This window comes from Prionailurus bengalensis, chromosome B3 (assembly GCF_016509475.1).
Source record: "Prionailurus bengalensis isolate Pbe53 chromosome B3, Fcat_Pben_1.1_paternal_pri, whole genome shotgun sequence".
Classification (NCBI taxonomy): Eukaryota; Metazoa; Chordata; class Mammalia; order Carnivora; family Felidae; genus Prionailurus; species Prionailurus bengalensis.
Window position 1 is genome coordinate 30984866 of NC_057355.1, and position 18398 is coordinate 31003263.

At 56.5% G+C, this 18398-nt stretch overlaps 1 protein-coding gene across 1 annotated transcript; it reads right to left on the reverse strand.

Annotated features, from left to right (window-relative positions):
* Window positions 1-4884: 4884 nt before the first annotated feature.
* Window positions 4885-18246, reverse strand: SNX33 (sorting nexin 33). The gene is made up of 2 exons (XM_043554954.1): window positions 16152-18246; window positions 4885-10228 (listed from the first exon to the last, which is right to left on the reverse strand). The coding sequence occupies exons 1-2, from the start codon at window positions 17617-17619 to the stop codon at window positions 9975-9977; spliced, it is 1722 nt and encodes a 573-aa protein (XP_043410889.1). The 5' UTR covers window positions 17620-18246; the 3' UTR covers window positions 4885-9974.
* Between the last annotated feature and the right edge of the window lie 152 nt (window positions 18247-18398).

The following is an 18398-nucleotide window of genomic DNA, read 5'->3' on the forward strand; positions in this document are numbered from 1 at the left end:
CATTACTGTTATTACTATAATTTATTACGGCCATAACAGTGCCTGGCACATAGTAAGTGCTAAACAAATGCTCAGTCCTGGAAGGCCAAATGCATTCCCCATTTGGAAAAGAGGGACATCAAGGCATTCTCCTTTGCTGGACTTTGGTAAGGAGAGTGAGGTGTGCAGCAAGGGGTCAAGTTCTCGGTACAAGCCACTCTGACCTCCCTTCCTCCACCCCACCCCATTGATCTGGAAGAAGTTGGAGGAGGCTTGACCCCTTGGACCCAAGAGGGAGGAGTCCCACTTGAACCTCCCTGTCCAGTGGAGGAGGGCGGTGGAGGAGGGCAGGGCTGGAGGGAGGATGGGCCCGGTGGGCCCAGGGAGGGCCAGAACACAGGGCCTTCCTGAAGGGGGGGAGCCTGGGCTGTGCCCTGAAGAACAGGGAGAGCCAAGCTTAAAGCAAAACAAGACAGGGTGGGCGGGGGACAGCAGGGGGCAGGGATGGGGGGAGGGCAAGATGGTGTTGAGCCAGAGGGACAGGAGACTGGCCCTGGGGCAGACAGGGGCTCTGGGGATCAGGCTGAGAGAAGCTCCCGTGCAATTCACAGTCTGATAGGGAGTAGCTGCCCTGAGTAAACCTGGTACTGGGCTGGAAGCATGTCCTTCCACACTGCCCTCCTGCCAGGGCCAACCCTTTAAGATGCAGAACCGGGGTGGGGGTTGGGTGACTGCTGAGCCCCTGGGCCAGAACTCTCACCCAGGTGAGTGAGCTCAGTTGCCCAACTACCCAGGGGTCACCCTAGGAGCCTCAGGAGTCAGCCAGGTTGGGATACCACCACCCTTCATACATACCTACCCCACCCCTGCCCAGCTGATGCCAGCCCAACTGGGCTGGGCTTCAGTGCCCAGAAGGGAGGAGGCTGCCTATTCTACCGCCTGGGATGGCACAGCCTCCTACCAGCCAGAGGAGGAAGAGGGGCTCTCCAGGCCACACTGGCCTCAAACCCAGCCCTCCAGAGGAATGAGCAGGGACTGGTGCATGCATCCCTCCCACCCTTTCTTATGCCATGCCTTGCTGAGAAAGAGGGAAAGATTCCCCAGAGCAAGTCCCTGGATCCTGGGGGGCAAGGGGGGTGGTATGTGGAGATGATGTCAGGGAGGAAGCATGCTTTTGGCCACCAGCCGCTGCAACACACACACGTGCACGCACATACATATTCACAGGACTGCCCCATGCATCAGTGTACATAGGCACATGCAGACGCACTCAATTGACAGCGGTTGACCTATGCAAACCAGAACCCACACAAGGGGGTTCTGAGGCATAGCCCTGCAGACATCCCAAGTCACCTGCTGTGAGTTGAGCGCCATCCTGGGCACTGGGGATACAGCAGTGAACAAGACAAACACCAGCTCCCCCAAAGGTTGCCTTCTAACAAACAGATATATTTAAAATCTAACTTTGCACAGATTTTTTGCGGATGAGAATTTGTGATGTCTGGCGTTTGCTGGAAGCAAGGGATGTGGGGGAGTAAAATACTGGCCCAGGGTTGGTAATTGCTGAGGCTATGGTATGGGCACATGGGGATCCAGTATATTAGTTTCTCTATTTTTGTATACACTTGAAACACAAATGCATACAATTGCCAATTGATAATAAGTAAAACAAAGAACAGTAAGGCAGGGCAGGGGGACAGAGCGCTAGGACTAGGAAGACTCTTTATTAGATGGTCATAGACGGTTTCTCCAAAGAGGTAACATTTGAAGCAACGACTCGAATTAACTGAGGTTCAAACCACACAAACATCTGGGAGGAAGACCATTCCAGACAGAGGGGACCAGCAAATGCAAAGGCCCTGAGGCGTAAGCATTCTGGGCTTAGGTGAGGAATAAGAGTACAGTGGGTCTGGAGTTATGTGGCCAAAGGGACAGGTGTCCAAGGTTCCATCAGAAAGGGACCTTGTGGGCTGTGGTAGCAATATGGAATCTGGCTTACTTAAGAATGGCAGGAAGCCCTGGAGGTTGAAAGCAGGGTCGGACATGATTTGATTTAGAATATGGTCTTAAGAGATGGCTCTGACTCCTACTGGACCATCAGGAGGATGGAAAAAGGTAGAGAAGGCAGAATAGCTTGGAGGCTACCACAGTGATGTGCTACCACAGTGATCCAGGCGGGGATCATGGTGGCTTGGCCAGTAAGATGGTGACACAGGTCAGATTCGGGATCTCTTTGGAGGAGCTCACAAGGCTTTGCTTGTGGATGGATGTGGAATGTGAGTGAAAGAGAGAAGTTAAGCCCAATTGCAAGTCTGGGCCTGAGCTTCAGGTTGAGAGGTGTTGCTCTTCCAGGCTGGGGAGCACGGGGAAAAGCACATGTGGCCGAATGACTACGGGCACGGGTGCCACCATGGGGACCCACATGCAAGCACAGGCGCACATGCTGACAGCACTCGGTGACCACACAGGTGGATGCACACAGCTTGGGATAGCGGGTGCAGGCGCAGACCCCATCCCCCTCCTCTGCCTGCCCCCCCCACCCCACATAAAAGCCCCAGGGCCTGGGCCCCCCCACTCTCTGGCTCAGCCTTGGCACTCAGAAGACCCAGTCCTGGCATTTCCCTACCAACTCTCACCCGCCATACTGGCCCCTCAAGCAAAGAGGCTCCTGACTCAGGTCCTTCCCAGACACCTGAGTCTTGTCCCCGACCCCCAGCTCCCTATCCCTGGCTTTATCTGCCCAGCCCACTCTCCGTGGCCAGATCCTTCTCCAGCCGGAGGCCCTACAGAAAACTATCAGTCAACAAATATTTGCTCTGTGCGCTCTGTGGGCCAAGCCCTCTGCCTTTCCACCTGCTAACTTGAAGGCACACAGCCACCAACACCCAGTGCCTGCCACTTACCGCCCATCTCCCTGCTCCCCTCCGTTCCCAGCACTAGTGCATTCACTCTCCAGCAGGACAGCTGCCCCCAGCCTGCCCACCTTGGAAGGGCACAGGGTGGCCCAGGCAGACTTCAGCCTCAACGCGATGCCGTGAGCAGCTGTACGACCTCACACAGGTGACTCCATGCCTCTGAGCCTCCGTCTGCTGGGAATGTTGGCAATCATTCTCACCTTCCAGACAGTTGTGGGGAATTAGATAACTCATGGGAGCCACTTAGCCCGATGCCCAGCACCTAGCAGCACACAGCAGCCATTCAGTGTTAGCTGTTGGGCACTTGGCCCCACCCTTGCCTTGCTGGCCCGTGTGGCTTCAAGGACACAGCACACCTAGAGCAGTGACAATGCCCGCACTCGTGAAGTCGTGCCCCGTGTAATTGTGACAACTGTTAACATCCGTTGAGGAAAACTGAGACCGAGCCGTGACCCTGCCTGAGATTGCCCGATGAATCCATCCAAGGAAGGCCTGACATGAGCCTGCATCTCTTAACTCTTGGGCCATGCTCTCTTGTGTGTGATGATGTATGTGACAACCAACGAACAGCCCAGTGAACTCCTCCTGCCCTGGACTGACAAATACCACGACAGTCAGCCAGCCCCAAGGAGACTGCTCCCCGTGAAGACGTGGTGGCAACATGGGGCAAGGCTCAAGGTCTGGAGGTGGTCAGGGGCCTAGTCCCAGGCCCAGCCCTGCCATCTACCTACTGTGTGGCCTTAGAGGGCTCGCTCAGTTCTCTCACTTATGAAGTCAGGTAACAATATTCTTGGCCCAGCCTCTCTCTAGGTCCCCTCAAGGCTCTGCTCAGAGGCTGGTCATCCCAGCCCCTCCTTACTGGACACTTGCTATGTGCAGGCACTGTCCAGCTGATGTGTTTTGCTCGTGTAATCCTAACAGCCATCTGCAACTCCTGTTATAGAGAAATGGAAGCAGGAAGGAATTAAGAAACATCCCTCGAATAAGGGCGTGAAGGGTAGGATTTGCTCTAGGGCTCAGCCGCCCACCCAATACCAGGGTCCTGTCTCTGGCTGGTGGAGGGAAAGGAAACAGGGGACTTGTAGCTATCTGGGGGCAGCAGGGCTGTGGAGTGGAGCTTCACACTACTCCCGCCTGTTGTACTCCTGACAAAATAGCAGCCAGGGGGATCAGGTCAGCCCAGAGGAGGCCCCAGGTGCCTCCAGGAGGCTAACTCCTCCCTCAGGCACCAATCGTTGGCTTCCCAGCACAGGTGGCCCAGACCTGGCTACCATCTCACACCAGCTCAGCTATTCCAGCACCTCCCTCACTGGGCCCCATTTCCTGGTCTGTAAAATGATGTTGATAATCTCTTGCATGCAGGGTGGTTGCGAAATATGTCCATCCAGTGTCCACGGTGCTGCCTGAGCTGGGGGAGGGTAGAAGCCCCAGAAGCTGGGAGATCCAGGAGCAGCAGGGGCTTGGACCTCTTCCCAGGTAGAGCCCCAAGGAGGCAGCCAGACCTCAGATGACAAAGGGTTGCATAGGATCTGTAGAGCCTCCCAAAGCTTCTTGTGCTTGAGTGCACAGTGGGGGGTGTGGAATGCTGACCATGAGCCTCAAAGGGGACCACAGGCCACAGAAGGGACTTTTGCAGCCCCCTGAGGTTCCTTGAGGTCCACAGGTATAAGGATGATTGAGGGAGCCCTGAGTGCTCAAAACAGACCAAAGGCCAGACCCACAGAGGCCTCCTGATGGGGATCAAAGGACAAGGTGGGAAGACAGAGGGTGGGTGGAGGAGATGACCAGAGGGTCCGATGCTAATCTAGGACCACGGTGGGCACCACAGGCCCAGTGCCATGGTCCAGGAGAGTCTGCAAGAATCCACAACAGCGTTTGCAGGGAAAAAAAACAAAGCAGGACACAAAAAGACAAAATCAAAATTCATACAGTTATTCCTATAAGACAAGAAGACATTGCCAAGTAACAAACTGAACCCAACTGAAAGAAGTAGAAATGAATGACCTTTAATGTGGAACACAGGCAAATTTTCATGTGTGTGATAGGGTGTGGGATTCAGCCTCTAAAATTCAAAGTGCCAGAGGCCTGCCCATGTCTTGAAAAGTGCCATTCCCCAAAACTTATATGCATCCCAGCAGAAAGGAGGGGTCCCCAAACTGACTTGAGATCCCTTTTCTATCATGTGAGGGAAAGAGAAAGCAAAAAAAGAAATTCTGGGGGCGCCTGTGGGTGGCTGAGTCAGTTAAGTGTCTGACTTTGGCTCAGGTCATGATCTCTTGGTTCAGGAGTCTGAGCCCAGCATCAGGCTCTGTGCTGACAGCTCGGAGCCTGGAACCTGCTTTGGATTCTGTGTGTGTATCTCTCTCTCTCTGCCCCCTCCCCCACTTGCTCTCTCTCTCTCTCTCTCTCTCTCTCTCAAAAATAAACATTAAAAAAAATGTTTTTTAAAGAAAAGAAAAGAAATTCCAGTCAGTTGCAGAGAAATGAAGTGATGCTCCTCACACACGTTCATCTGTAAACGGAGGTCCTGGGTCAATGCCATGGCCACCGTGCAGGGCCACTGTAGCCTCTTCGTCCCTGAGGGCTGGCAGGACTCACGCTACCCACAAGCCCCTATCACATGTCAGCAGTTGGGTCTGCCAGCTCCCATTCTTTCACCTGTGGAGCGGAGCTCTGCTAGCTCCTTTTCCCTCAGACCTAAGTGAGTCAGTCAAGACGTTGAGGAACGAAGTTGGAGAGCTGGGTTCGAGTCCAGCTCCACCTTGGTCTCAGGGTGTGATCCCAGCCCGGCCCCATCCTCCCTCCGGCCAGGCCTCAGTCCCTTCGTCTGTGAAATGGAATAATGACGCCTCCCAGGGCTGCTGTGAGGACCAAGGAGGCCACAGCCATGGGAGACTCTGTTTTCTAAACAGCCTGGACTGCACTAGGGTTTGACTAACAAAAAACCAAGCCAAAGGAAAAAGGCTTTGTGTTAAACTATCCTGAACCCTTGGACTGGGTTTCACAATCAGCCCTTCTGAGCTATGTCTGGGGGAGGTAAATTTTAGTTCTCCCCATGGTCTTTTGGCCAGGGCTCATGGTCTCCTACCCCAGCCGTCAGAGGCGCGCTGGAGCTGAGCTGGTAGGGAAGCAGGTTGGTGGGGGGCTGGGGACAAGCAGACTTGGCTCCAGGAGGCCTGAGTCAGCGGGCAGGCAGGCAGGGCGGGCCCAGTCTTCGCAGGCTTGGGGAGGAGATGGTGCAGGAATGTTTCTCCCGCCCAGGCCTGGGCCCTGCCCACCGCATCCTGGCTCTTGCTCATGTGGACGCTGCAGCCTCAGCTCTGGCTGGAGAGATAGGAGATGCCTGGAGCTTTGTTGGGTGGGTTCAGCCAGGGGGTAATGGAGGCAGTAGGGACTGGCCCTGGGGACTGGCCACAGGGCTACTGGGAGCTAAGCTCAGGCCCTTGAATACATTCTGGGCCCCGTGGGTGTCACGGCCAGCCGCTCGCTAGACCTCGAGTTCCCTGTCTGTACAATGGGTGATGCCACTGGCTCTCCCAGCAGGGGGTGCAGGTGCAGTCTAGAAGCAGCTACCTGTGTGACACCTTTGCTATGAGCGTGTGCAACTTGGGGCCGTGCGTCTGAGTACCTGCGCGTGTCGCTCTGCGAGGGTAGGACGGCGGTATGACCGTGAGTGAGGGTGGGGTATGGCTATGTGAAGGGATTATGGCATGTGTGTGGATATGGCCACGTGTGGATGTGGCTGTGAATGTGTGGCACCGTGGCTGGGAGTGAAACTGTGTGAGCACATGACTGCATACATGTACATATGGCCAGGGGTAGCCTACATGCTTGTGGGCAGGGTATGTGGCTGCACGTGGCTGCACCTGCTTTGGGTTAGGCGACTATACCTGCGACCACATGGACATGTGGCTGGCTACATGGCAGTGCCACGGGAAGGAGGAGGGGTGCTCAGCTGGATCCGGAACTACCTGTCGGCCTGCCTCACGCAGGCTTGGCTCTGCTCCAGTCGTGGCACTGCCGTGGCATAGCAGTTCATGGCCTTCCGGTGTGTCCGGGAGCCAGGATGCGGGATCTGAGGGCTGCCTCCATCCCCAACCCCCACATGTGGCCACAAAGCAAACTCCTTTCCTGGGCTGGGCCAAGACCAGGGATCAGGGCTCATCGCCCCCACCCCAGGTCCTGATAGTTGCCCAGGGCAGAAAGAGGGGCCTTGTTCTCCAACCCCCTCAGAGCAAAGTGAGGGAGGGAATTGGAGGCAGTTGGGCCCAGCTCAGTCTGGAACATCTGCCTGGCATGTGACCGAGGCCAGCCAGCAGCCTCTGCCACCACCAGGATGCTCCCCCACCCCCCCTACCGGTCCCCCAGGGCCCTGCTGAAAGGGCTCCAGTCAGCCCAGATCCATCTCAAATTCCCCCCCCCACACACACACCCCACCCCCAATACCTCAAGCTACACAGAGACATAAAGAAACAGAGAGAATGGCTGTGACATCCTCACTCCCCACTATACATGGGCCTGCCCCAGCCTAGAGATCTCAGGATGCCTACAGCATAGACCTGGCCAGTCCCAAGACTTCACATTTGGACTCTCCTCCTAGGTCCAAGCCCCTCCTGAGAAAAATGTCAGACTGCTTCCCTCACCCTAAGGCTGGGAGGCATGGGAGGTGGCTCCCCCTCTAAAGAAAGGGACACAAGAGGGTCGTGCTATTCCCAGGGCAGGAAGCACGAACAGGGGACTTTCCAGGCACTGTGGGTTAAGAAAGGCATTCCCACCACTCCTACCCAGAGTGGCCTCAGTAAGGAGACTCCCCCATTGTGGTCAGAGTTCCCTCTACAGAAGGCTGCTTGGAGGTCAAAGCTGTGAAGAGGTTAAGGGCGGGAAGGTCCTTGGGTGGGTTGGAAAGTGAAGGAAGGAGGGCAGGGAGGAGGGAGGGGAAAATTCCACAGAAAGTCCCAAATCTGACCTAATTTTGACCTAGGGCCAGAGGGTGCTCTGCCCTGAACGGAGAGCTTTTGCTGCCCTTTCCCCACTGCATTGGCCATTCCTTACCCCCCTCTCACTGCCACAAGCTCCCTGGGCCCCTAGCCTGGCCAAAGCCTCCCTTGAGGCCCCGAACCTACCAGCCCTCCCTCCACCGAGTCCCCCTTGCCCTCCTTCCCATTGATTCCTGCTCATACTGACTGGGACACCGCTGAGGGCCCCGCTGGGGAGGACCTCCTTGGTTTCCAGCATGGAAGCCACCCCCGGCCTGGACACCCGGGACTCTTTGGGGAAGGACACAATTTCTGAGTCCCCTCCCACCTCTCCTGGACCAGGGCTTTCCTGGGGGCAAAGCTGGAGCATGCCTCCCTGGGGAGAGGAACAATTAGGTTGTGTGGGGCATGGCCTCCTATCCCTTCCTCGGGCAACCCTCAGTCTGAAATCACAGAGCACAGCCAAACCCTAGCAGGACTCCACCCATTTGAGAGATGAGGAGAGTGAGGTCTGGGAGGGGTGTGAGTCCGGCTGGGGCCCATGAACACCTCTAGCTCCCCAGCCAGCACCTGCCACCAGCACAGTCCTCCCCCAAATTTTAGAGGTTTTGTGCCCAACATAACCTTATAATCCAATAGCTCCCAGGGAAACTTAGGGTTCCATCCTTCCCCCACACTCAATCCCTGCAGGATCCAAACAAAAAAGCCATGCTTTTGTTATCTTAATTGCAAAAGGTTTATCAAGAAAACAAGAAAGAAAAAAGATTCAAGCAGCAGGAGCCAGGAGTGGCCGTGACCTCCCAAGGGGGGGGCCAGCAGTGGCACCTATCAGTTCCCCCAACCCACAGCTGGCCCATGCCCAGGCCTAGGGGGAAGGAGTAGCCCCCTGGAGGATGTAAACACGGGTGGGAGACAGCACAACCTGGCCAGGGAGGGAGCTGGGGCTGACATCACAGTGAGGCTGGCCGTGGGCGTGCGGGCCCAGGGCTTCTGGGGCAGTGGGCAAGCCAGCCCGTCTTTTTCCCCTTGGCCTTCCCTCTGTGCCACAGGAAGGGTTCCGGGAGTCACTGGGTCTGAGGACCCTGGAAGCCTGGGGCCCGAGCCTGCTCGGAATGTGGAGAGCTATTGCTGGTGAACTCAAATATCTGGTAACTTCTGGGTGTCCTTTCCAGGAAGGTGCCACCAACGTCCTGGGGTCAGTGGCCTGTCTCAGCACCTTGAGCCCAGGGTAAAGATGCTGCATGGTCCCCTAGCCAAGGGGTAATGGAGGCTCAGCAGGTGGAGGGGAGACAGGAGGGAGTTGGCCCGCAGCTCCTCCAGTGGGGACAAGGTGAGGCAGGGACAGGGACACAGGAGCAAGAAGATCCCTCCCCTCCATCACACAGTCCAGAATCTCCACCGAGGGGGCACAAAACTTACTTGGGAAAAGTAAAGGTGGGAGGAGGGGGTGTTTTCATTCCTCCACTCCCTTGCCCATGCTATTCCTCTCTTCTGAATGTCTTCCCCCCCACACCCCATCTCTCATCTACTGTCCCCATTTACTGTCTGGCAGGTCTTTGTCATTCTCCAAAACACTACTCAAATGTCACCTACTCTATGGAGCCTTTCCTGACCAACAGAATGAGTGGTTCTTTCTTTAAGCTCCCAGGAACCCCTTATTTACCATCAATCATTCTGCATTGCCCTCATCTGTTTCTGTGTCTGACCCTACCTCTACTGGGGACTCCCTGAGGGCAGGCATGTCACAGTCCCGGGTGCCCAGCATCTGACCCGGAGCTGCAGCAGGCCCTGGTGCCTGCTGAATGAACGAGGGGGTGGTAGCCAGGTGAGCGAGTACTGTAGATTCTAGGGGAGGCTAAGACTGTGGCCCGGCCTCAAGCAACTGACCAGCAGCCCAGACCTCAGCCCAGAAGCTTCCTGACCCCACTCTCACCCCCTCTGTGCCCCTACCTCTAAGGGCTGGGAGACTTCCCCAGGGGTACCCAGGACTCCTCCAAAGCCCACCCCATCCCCTCCCAGCCACTGCTGGTGTGGGGAGGTCAAGAGAGCGGAGTGCGCTGCGGCGACCAGGCCCGGGGGCAGGGTGGGGGCCAGGTACACATGATCAGAGGTTGTCATACATGCGCAGCGTCTTCTCCAGCTGCTGGCCTACCCGCTGGTAGAAGAGGATCTGCTGGCGCAGGTAGTTCTGCATCATGTGCTTGAAGTCGAGCTCACGGCGCTGGTGGAAGTGGTTCATTTCAGCCTGCAGGGCGAAGCCCACCACGCGGCAGCGCCTACGAATGCCATCTGCCTCGTCCTGTGCCATGCGGCCCTCGTCACTCATGCGTTGGCTCTCCTTCACCTTGGCGAAGGCGCCTGGCACGGGCACAGTGGAGGAGGACAAGGGAAGTTAGGGCTCTGGTCTCCCCCATTTGCTCCCTATACCCTCCATGAGCCCCCTCATGAGCGCTATCCACCCTCCACCTGGTGTCTCCACCAGGACAAACCCTCCCCAAACCCTCACCTCCATCCAGCTCAACTCCCCTCCAAACCTGGGGCACTGCCAACAGCCCACAACACCCAGACTGTCACAGCCCTGCTGGCTGTACATTGTTCCAGGACAGGGCTGTCTTTATCCAACAGAAGCATCGTCTCTCACACTGGCTCCTGATCAGCTCAGACATCACCTCCTCCAGGAAGCCTTCCCCCCACCACATTAGGTACTTCCCAGCATTCCCAGGGCTTTCATCTGCCCCGCTCTTACCACCCTGTGGCTGCTCTGCCTGCCTTCCTCTGGTCTGTGAGCTCAATGTCTCCGGCACCCAGGACAAAGCCTAGCCCACGGGAGAGCTCACTTGGTACATGTCTGCTGAGCTGATTCAACCTGTTCCTCACTGAACTACTATAAGGGGCTCCTAAGGGGCTCCCACCTCAGGCCCAGACTCTGAGAGGTTCTCTGTGGTACCTGAAGAGCAGCCAAGCTGGGCACTCAAAGCTCCAGAACCACCCCCCCCACCGGCCCCCACTGCTTACAGATCAAAAAGCCCATGCCTATTCTCCTAGCTGTGAGGCCCTCTGGGAATTGGCCCCATGTTCATCAAACTCACCCTGCTCTTTCCTACCTTTGCACCTCCACCTGCTAGATCTCTACACACAATTTAAGGCTCCCCAACAGGCTCAGGGGCCACCTCCACACCAGAGCCTCCCCCAGTACCGAGGCAGGATGCCTCTGGACCCCTCTCCAGGCTTCTCCCCACCCCCATCACACTATTGATTCTAAAACAGCACCTCACAGGCCACCTGGAGTTTTCTTTTGTGTGCGCCTCCCCACAAACGGGCCCAGCCCCTCCCCACACCAGCCTAAAGGGACCAGAGGAAGCCCTAGTCATAACCAGGTGACAGATGGGGGACGGGGGATGAACCTGGGCAGGGGATCCAATTTAGAAGATCTGAATGAATCAGCAAGCAGTTGGTGAATGAATTTCAGCTCTGAATTAACAGGCACTTGACTAATTGTGCATCAAAGGCAGTGGGGACAGGTGCCGGGAGGAGGAGGCAGTTCGCCTGTGCCTGGCACGAACTCCTCGCGGGGCTGCAGGGAATCCACTGTGCACAGAAGAGTAAGGCTGTGGGCAGCGTTGGCACGGAGGAGAGAACACCCCCGGGCACTTCAAAAGCATCCAGGGCACACCGACAGCATGCCGGGGGCCTTGAAGATGTACTCTTTTTACTCTCACTCAAGATGTCCGATGCATTCAAGATCCCTTTTTTTGGTCATTCACTGTATGTCAGGCCCAGGGCTCTACATGCTGGAAATAACTCCAGAAGGATTTAGAAGGAGTAGTTAACAAGCAGTTATGCAAGTAGTTGCATATTAGTTAGCAAGTGCACGGCTAACTGGCTAATAATGGCATCTGGGGTAGACAGTCGCAAGTCTGGACAATCTCCAGGGCCGCTCACACAGCACTCAGAAGAACTCTGCAGTCACCAGTTCCCAACCCACTCAGTCCTTCTGCCACCTTCCTTGAGCCACCTCCCGCCTCCTGTTCCAGCCCCGCTGGCCAGACCTGGGCAGCAGAAGAGGGCTCAGCCCAAGGCCCAGGATGAGGACCCGATAAGAGACTTCAGAGCTAAAGAGGCCCTAGATGCCAGCTGCCCACCCTCCACCCACACCCCTACCCCACTACTGTACAGAGGAAACCGAGGCCCTGACAGGAGGACTTGCCTAGGGGCTCCCAGCCTCCTTCATGCCCCTCACACGGGGGATGCCTGGCCCAGACATACCCCTCCTCAGTGGATACTGCTTCTACTGCAGAGGGTTCAAACCCAGCCACCCCATTTGTGTGGGGCCCCCAGACAACGACAAGGATCCTACCTGAAAAGGAGACACTAACTAGCCTGGATTCCACCTGCCTGAAAAAATCTCAGTGCACTAAGGCTGGACCTGTATTCAAGAGGGCTTTTCTGGCCTTGGAGGAAAGAAAGGCTCCTTTTGTTGATGAGGAGACAGAGGCCCAAATAATAGAAACAAATCTACTGCAACTGCTAGGTATCCACAGACAGGCAGGGAGCCAAAGATGGGGGACAAAAGCTGCCTGGGGGGGGGGGGGGGCAGAGGTCCCACCCTGCTCTCTGTCACCTCTCCACCCTGTGACTCAGATCTGGGGCCGGGACCAGCTAACACTAACATACCCCAGAGACAGGCTGGGAGTCAGGGCTCAGGCCTGTCTAGCATCCCTGCTACATTCCATGTAGGACTCAACCTGAGAGCTGAGGACCCAGGGGAGCCTCCTGCCCTGGCAGGTGTCCTATAGGCCGGATCCTATGAACCAGGAAAGGAGGCTGAAGCTTCAGAGCCCCAGGGTCCCAGACATATTTCCTAAGATCCTACCTTAATCCATCTTGTCCCCACCTCTCAGAGGTAATTACCCGGCCCCCACCCAGGTCAGGGACAAGAGGTCTGAGTCCTAGTCTCAGCTGTGTCACCTCCAGCAAGCCACTGCTCTTGCTGGGCTGGAGGTTTCTCAGGTGTCAAAAGGGACAGGCCAGACCAGATCTGATGCTGCTGACAACTGCCCTTGGTGGTATAGTACTCTTGGAAAAATGGGATAATGGTGCCTGCCCTATAGCATAGTTGAGGTTTAACTTGAACTCGTCTGTATAAAGCACTTAGGATGGCACCTGACAGAATAAGAGCTCAAGAGGATATGCGCAAGCGTGTGCGGACTGCTTCTCAATGACAGCGACAACCAGCTGGTGGGGGCTTGTAGCAATATGATTCTCTTTATTTATGGAAGCCTAGGAGGGGAGGGAGAGAGAGGGTTAGGCGATGGCCCAGAACACAGGGTTCGGACCCACTCTTCCCCCAGACAAGCACTTGGTCCTGCAGGGGACATTCTACCTTGGCCAACCTGTGAGTCCCATGGTCCCTCCACATACATTCTGCAGCCCTGGGCCTGCTTCCGGCCCAGCAAGGATGCCAGCTGAGTTAGCAGTGCTAAAGCACCCAAGCCTCCCTCATCCTTCCCCTTCTGGCTCATGCACATATCCCTGGGGGAGCTCCTTACCCCATCTGTCAGGCACAGGGGAAACAGCCTGGGCTGTGCAGTCAGACACCCCTGGGCCCCAATTCCTGCTCTGCATATCATCCCACCTTATTGTAACCTCCCTGGCTTGTGCTGAGCCTTAGGACATAGCCCTACCCTGGCTGGCTCTCAGGTAGGGGCCCTGGACGGTCACTGTTTCCCCTTATCCCAGGGTAACTATTACTAGGGCTCCCTTCATCCCCAAAACTTCCCTGGCTTAGATGGTTAATTATATGGTTACTCCTCTTAGGAGACTCCTGGACTGAGCTCCAGGGCCCGGGCCAGTGGGCAGACAGACTGGTGGGCTTCATCTCAGTGCCAATCAGGCTCCACGACCCATTTTACTAAGGTGGACACTGAGGGGAGAAAACGCTCTCACGGTCATCTCAGAGGCAACATTTGTCCAAATCCTGGTCTCCTGATCCCACCTGAGCCTCCCATCAGCTTCCTTCCATGGCCTCTGCCACACTCTTGCCATCTTTCAGATGTCCAGACAGACTAGGTAGAATTCTAGGGACCCAAGGCCCAACTTTCCTGCTCCTTTCTCTGAGAAAGGGTTCCACCCACACTGCCAGCATGGAACCCCTCCTCCCCCCATCAGGCTGTGGTCCCCCAAACCTGCCCATTCTGTCTCAGCCAGATTCCAAGCCTCTCTCCCTAACTTGCCCGACCACAGGCCTAGGAGTAGCAATGCAAAGCCCAGAAGAAGGAAGAGTAAGCCCAATGGGCTTGGTCTATTGAGGAGGAGTCCTCAGGGTGAGAGAAGATGGGTTAGCCTCTGCCTAAGGTTGAATGCACCAGCCCAGAGGCCTGTTGGGCCCACACTCTCAGAAAGACCTCAGGTAGAAGCCCTCTCAGCTCTGTCTCCCTGCCCCAGAATCAGAAAAGCCCATCCAGCTTTACTTCTTCCTGCTTCAGTACAAGCCTGGGAACTCTGGCTGGGTATGGGATTGCCTTCCTCCCCCCAGCTCTGCCCAGGGCGAGGTCCCCAGCAACTGCACAGGGGCAGCTGTTTAATCACTGTGCCCCTGCTTTCCCCTGACACTGCCCACACAGAAACATGCCATCCGAGGAGCTGGCTGAACCAGCTTTCCCAGGCTGTAGCACAGCAGCGAGAGTGGCTCCACTTCCGCCCAGGGAAACACTTGCCCCACTGGGCCCCAGCCTGCCAGCCACGTCCCAGCCCTAGAGCTCAGACTCAGCTCTAAGGCATCACTCTGTTTTCAACCAGACCCTCCCCAGAAGTCTCCTGTCTTCACCCCCTTGGAGGCCTGAGAGCTCACTAGATCTACCCTCCCTTGTTTTCTAGATCAGGAACCTAAGGCCCAGAGAGGGGAAGGCACTTCCCAGGAACACACAGCAGATGGAGGACATAGTCCCCACATGTCTCCTGAAGCTGATAGAAGAGGGGAGGAGGATAGGAATGTAGAGGTGAGGAAAAAGTGCAGAGATGGAAAGCAGGAAGAGAAAGTGAGAGGAGAAAGGAGCCCAGGAGCTGGATAAGTTCTAGAAGTCAATCTCCCGGGAAAGTAGAGCAGGGCTGGCTTACTCCCGACTCTCCTGGATACTGAGGCAGAGCTTAGTGTTTGCTGTCCCCCAGGCTCAGTCCAGAGGTCTGCCTCCTGGCCCCACCCAGAGGAAAACTCAGCACCAAGCCAGGCCTGACCTCAGGGCCTAGGGGCCAGGGAGCCAGCCCCACGCCCTGCAGACGTTCTTCCTGAGTTACCAAGCAGCCCCGGGGAGGACCACACCTCTCTCCTGACATCTGCCCCGCCTGTGGTCCCCAGGATTCAGCCACCTGCCAGGTCAGCCCCTAACTCACTGCTCAGGCAAGAGAATCCAGGCTCAGGAAGGAGGAGTTGGAGGGGCCATGTGGGTAGTGCCCTGAACCCCTGTTCCTCCCCTAGACCAGCCCGGGTGCCCCTAGGTGACCCGAGATGAGTCACTTCCCTGGCAGTTCCTTGACAGCCCAACATTAACAGACAGAGGCCCATCCTGTCCCTTCCCCACAGAGGGGGGCCATGAGAACTGAAAACACAGCTGGGCTTGGGAATTGGCCAACAGGGACGTGTCCTTGGGGAGGCGAAGGAGGAAGGGACAGTCTCAGCTGGGCCAGGGACTCCCTGTGCAACCACTCTTCTAGGACACCAGCTTCTTCATCTGCAAAGCGGGGACAGGGGGCCTCCCGCACACAGACAGGGAGCTCACAGATAGGGCATGCAGCAGGGAGACCAGGCTCTGAAGCCGCAAGGGCAGGGAGTGGAACTTGTGAGGAGCGGGAAGGCAGGCCCCACTCTGTGCTCTTGTTATCTGTGCCTGTGGCCCCCGTAAGCCTGTGTGCTCCTCAAGGGCAAGGCCTGGGCCTCGGTCATCTCCACGTTCCCAGACTCAGCCTGATACCTTGATGGGCTCGGCACATAAATGGATAGATGAGCAAATGAGACAGAAACAGAAAAAATGAAGGCACGATCAAACAAATGGACAACAAAAGGTAAACAGTGAGCTTCATGAGGTCAGCAACCAGAGCTGACCAGGAACAATAATATCTCATTACACCTAGCCACACAGCAGATGCTTGACGCACTGTTGAATGAATGAATGAATGAGACAGAAAGACTAGATGGGCTGCTCCATTCCTCTAGGCCATCCTCATATCCCCAGTGCCCAGCAGAGCTCAGACTTAGCAAGGGTCTCTTGCCCACTCTGGCTCTTACCTTTCTGCAGGTGGATGATGTCAGGGAAGTTGGACAGCAGGCCCTGGTAGAGAGAGAGCGTGTCGAGCATCTGGAAGAGGTCGTTCTTGGGCTGCTCAGCAAACATCTCACCCACAGCTTCATAGGTACGGCCCGTGTGAGAAATAGCACTGTTGAGGGCCTCGGAGCTAAAGGGGGGGTCCAACTGGAAGGAATGACTGATGGCCTGGAAGGCATTGCCCAGCTTCTGGAATTCCTTGCGGAAGCCCCCCACATGCTTGCGCACCAGCTCTGATGCTACGGTGCTGAGCTGCAGGACACTGTCGTCCATCTTCTTGCTGAAGGCCTTGAAGGTGTCCACACGGTCCTCCACATCCTGCAGGTCCTGGTGCTCCGTGGGGATCTGGAAGGTGAGCAGGAAGCTGGCACCCACCATCTCATCCTTCTCTGCCCTGCGTTTGCCCATCTTCCACTGCTTGTCATCCAGGCAGCTGAGGAAATGCTGGAAGCCCTCATACTGGGACAGCACGGGGTGGCTTGTCATGTGGTCCATCCAGAGGATGAGCCGACGCTTCCGCTTCTCAATAAAGTCCTCCTCGAAGCGGCCTGTGGCCTGCTTCTCTGGCAGGTGGGGAACGGAGATGACAGTGAACTTGTGCAGCAGGCGGTTATAGAGCCAGTCGAAGTGTTTGTAGCGCCGGTAGACTGGTGAGCCAGCGTGGGTAGGTGTGAGCTTGTAGGAGATGTAGCTTTTGATGCCCTTGAATTTGGTCTGTTTGGTGGGGTCCTCCACTGAACAGGCAAACGGGTGGGGGTTGGCCTTCCACTGGGGGCCACGAGGGCCCATTTCAATGGAGTATGTCTCGGCGATCTTGGCCATCATGGGCACATCACCCAGGATAAAGGCCTCCACCCCAGAGCGCACGAAGCACGAGAAACGGTTGAGGTTACGCCCCACCACACTGCCACGCTTGGCAGATGCCAGGCTGTCCTGTCGCTCCAGGGGTGGCTTGGGCCGGTAGGCCATGTGCTGGCTGGGGTAGGCACCAGGGTAGGAGAGGTTGAGAGGGGGGTGCCCGTTGGTGCCCAGCCCACCGGCCCGAGGCTCCTCCACCACTGTGCATCCATCGTCCCAGTCATCCCAGTCATCATCATCGTCTTCCTCGAAGCTGCCCTGGTGCGAGAGGAAGCCACCACCACCACCACTCCTGGAAGGACTGGCCACACTGGAGCTGTCATACAAGCTCACCTGGGTGCCCAGAGAGCCTGGGCTGTTGGAATAGTCGGCATGGTTGGAGCTGGCACCAGAACGGATGATCTCTACATAAGAGGCAGGGAAGAGCCCTGTCTCACCACGGCTGTTCTGGCCCTGCAGCCAGCCATCCAGCGAGGTCTCACTGAAGATGACCAGGTCCTCATCCTGCTGGATGCTGATTTCCTCTTTGTTCTCGCTGCGGAAGTCATAGAGGGCTCGGCCTTTCAGTGCCATGACTGGACCCGTGGTAGAGAAAGAAGAGGAGAGGGTCCTGCCCAGAGCTGAGAATGCACGGGCAGCTCAAGGCCGGTCACAGCAACTCAGTCTGTCAGCAACCTAAGCTGGGGTCTCAGCACCCACAGATGCTGTCCAGCCTCCCACTATCCAAAACAATGCCCATTGCCCATTAACTGCCCTATTGGTATTAGGTCTCCCAGCACACTCCTGTGATCAGGGAGGGATCATGTCCATAATCCTCCTCTCTTCCCTTGGCAACCCCAGATCAGGGAGCCTCTCCTTCCTCCCACTCCCAGAAGAAAAGTCAAGTGACTCGGAGAAATCAGCTCTGAGAGGGCAAGAATTCGCTTGACACTTTCCACTGGAACAATGTTCTAAAATAGAAGAGAATCACTCAGAAACCACCGTTCCAGAAACCCTGGGCAGCTCTGGCTCCCAGCTCCTTCTGGCTCCTCAGGCCTTGGGAGGCTCTCACATTCCTCTGTAGATCTGCTCCTTCCTCCTTCCTCCTCCTCCTCCTGGGCCACTGGGTTTTCAAAAATCCAGAAAATCCAAGAGGGGCATGGAGAAAAGCAGCAGCCTCTTGAATCTAGTCCAAGGGTGGATGTGTCCGGCTTCACAACGAGCCAGGCCGGGGAAAACAAGGACTGAGGCTTACACAACAGGCCGCCAACTCGTCGACCCCGGCGGCCTGGCCTGGTCTGGCCCGGCTCTGGCCCTGGCCCCCGGCCCCAGACCCAGTCCCCAGCCCCCAGCCGGTTCAGGAGCCTTCTCCC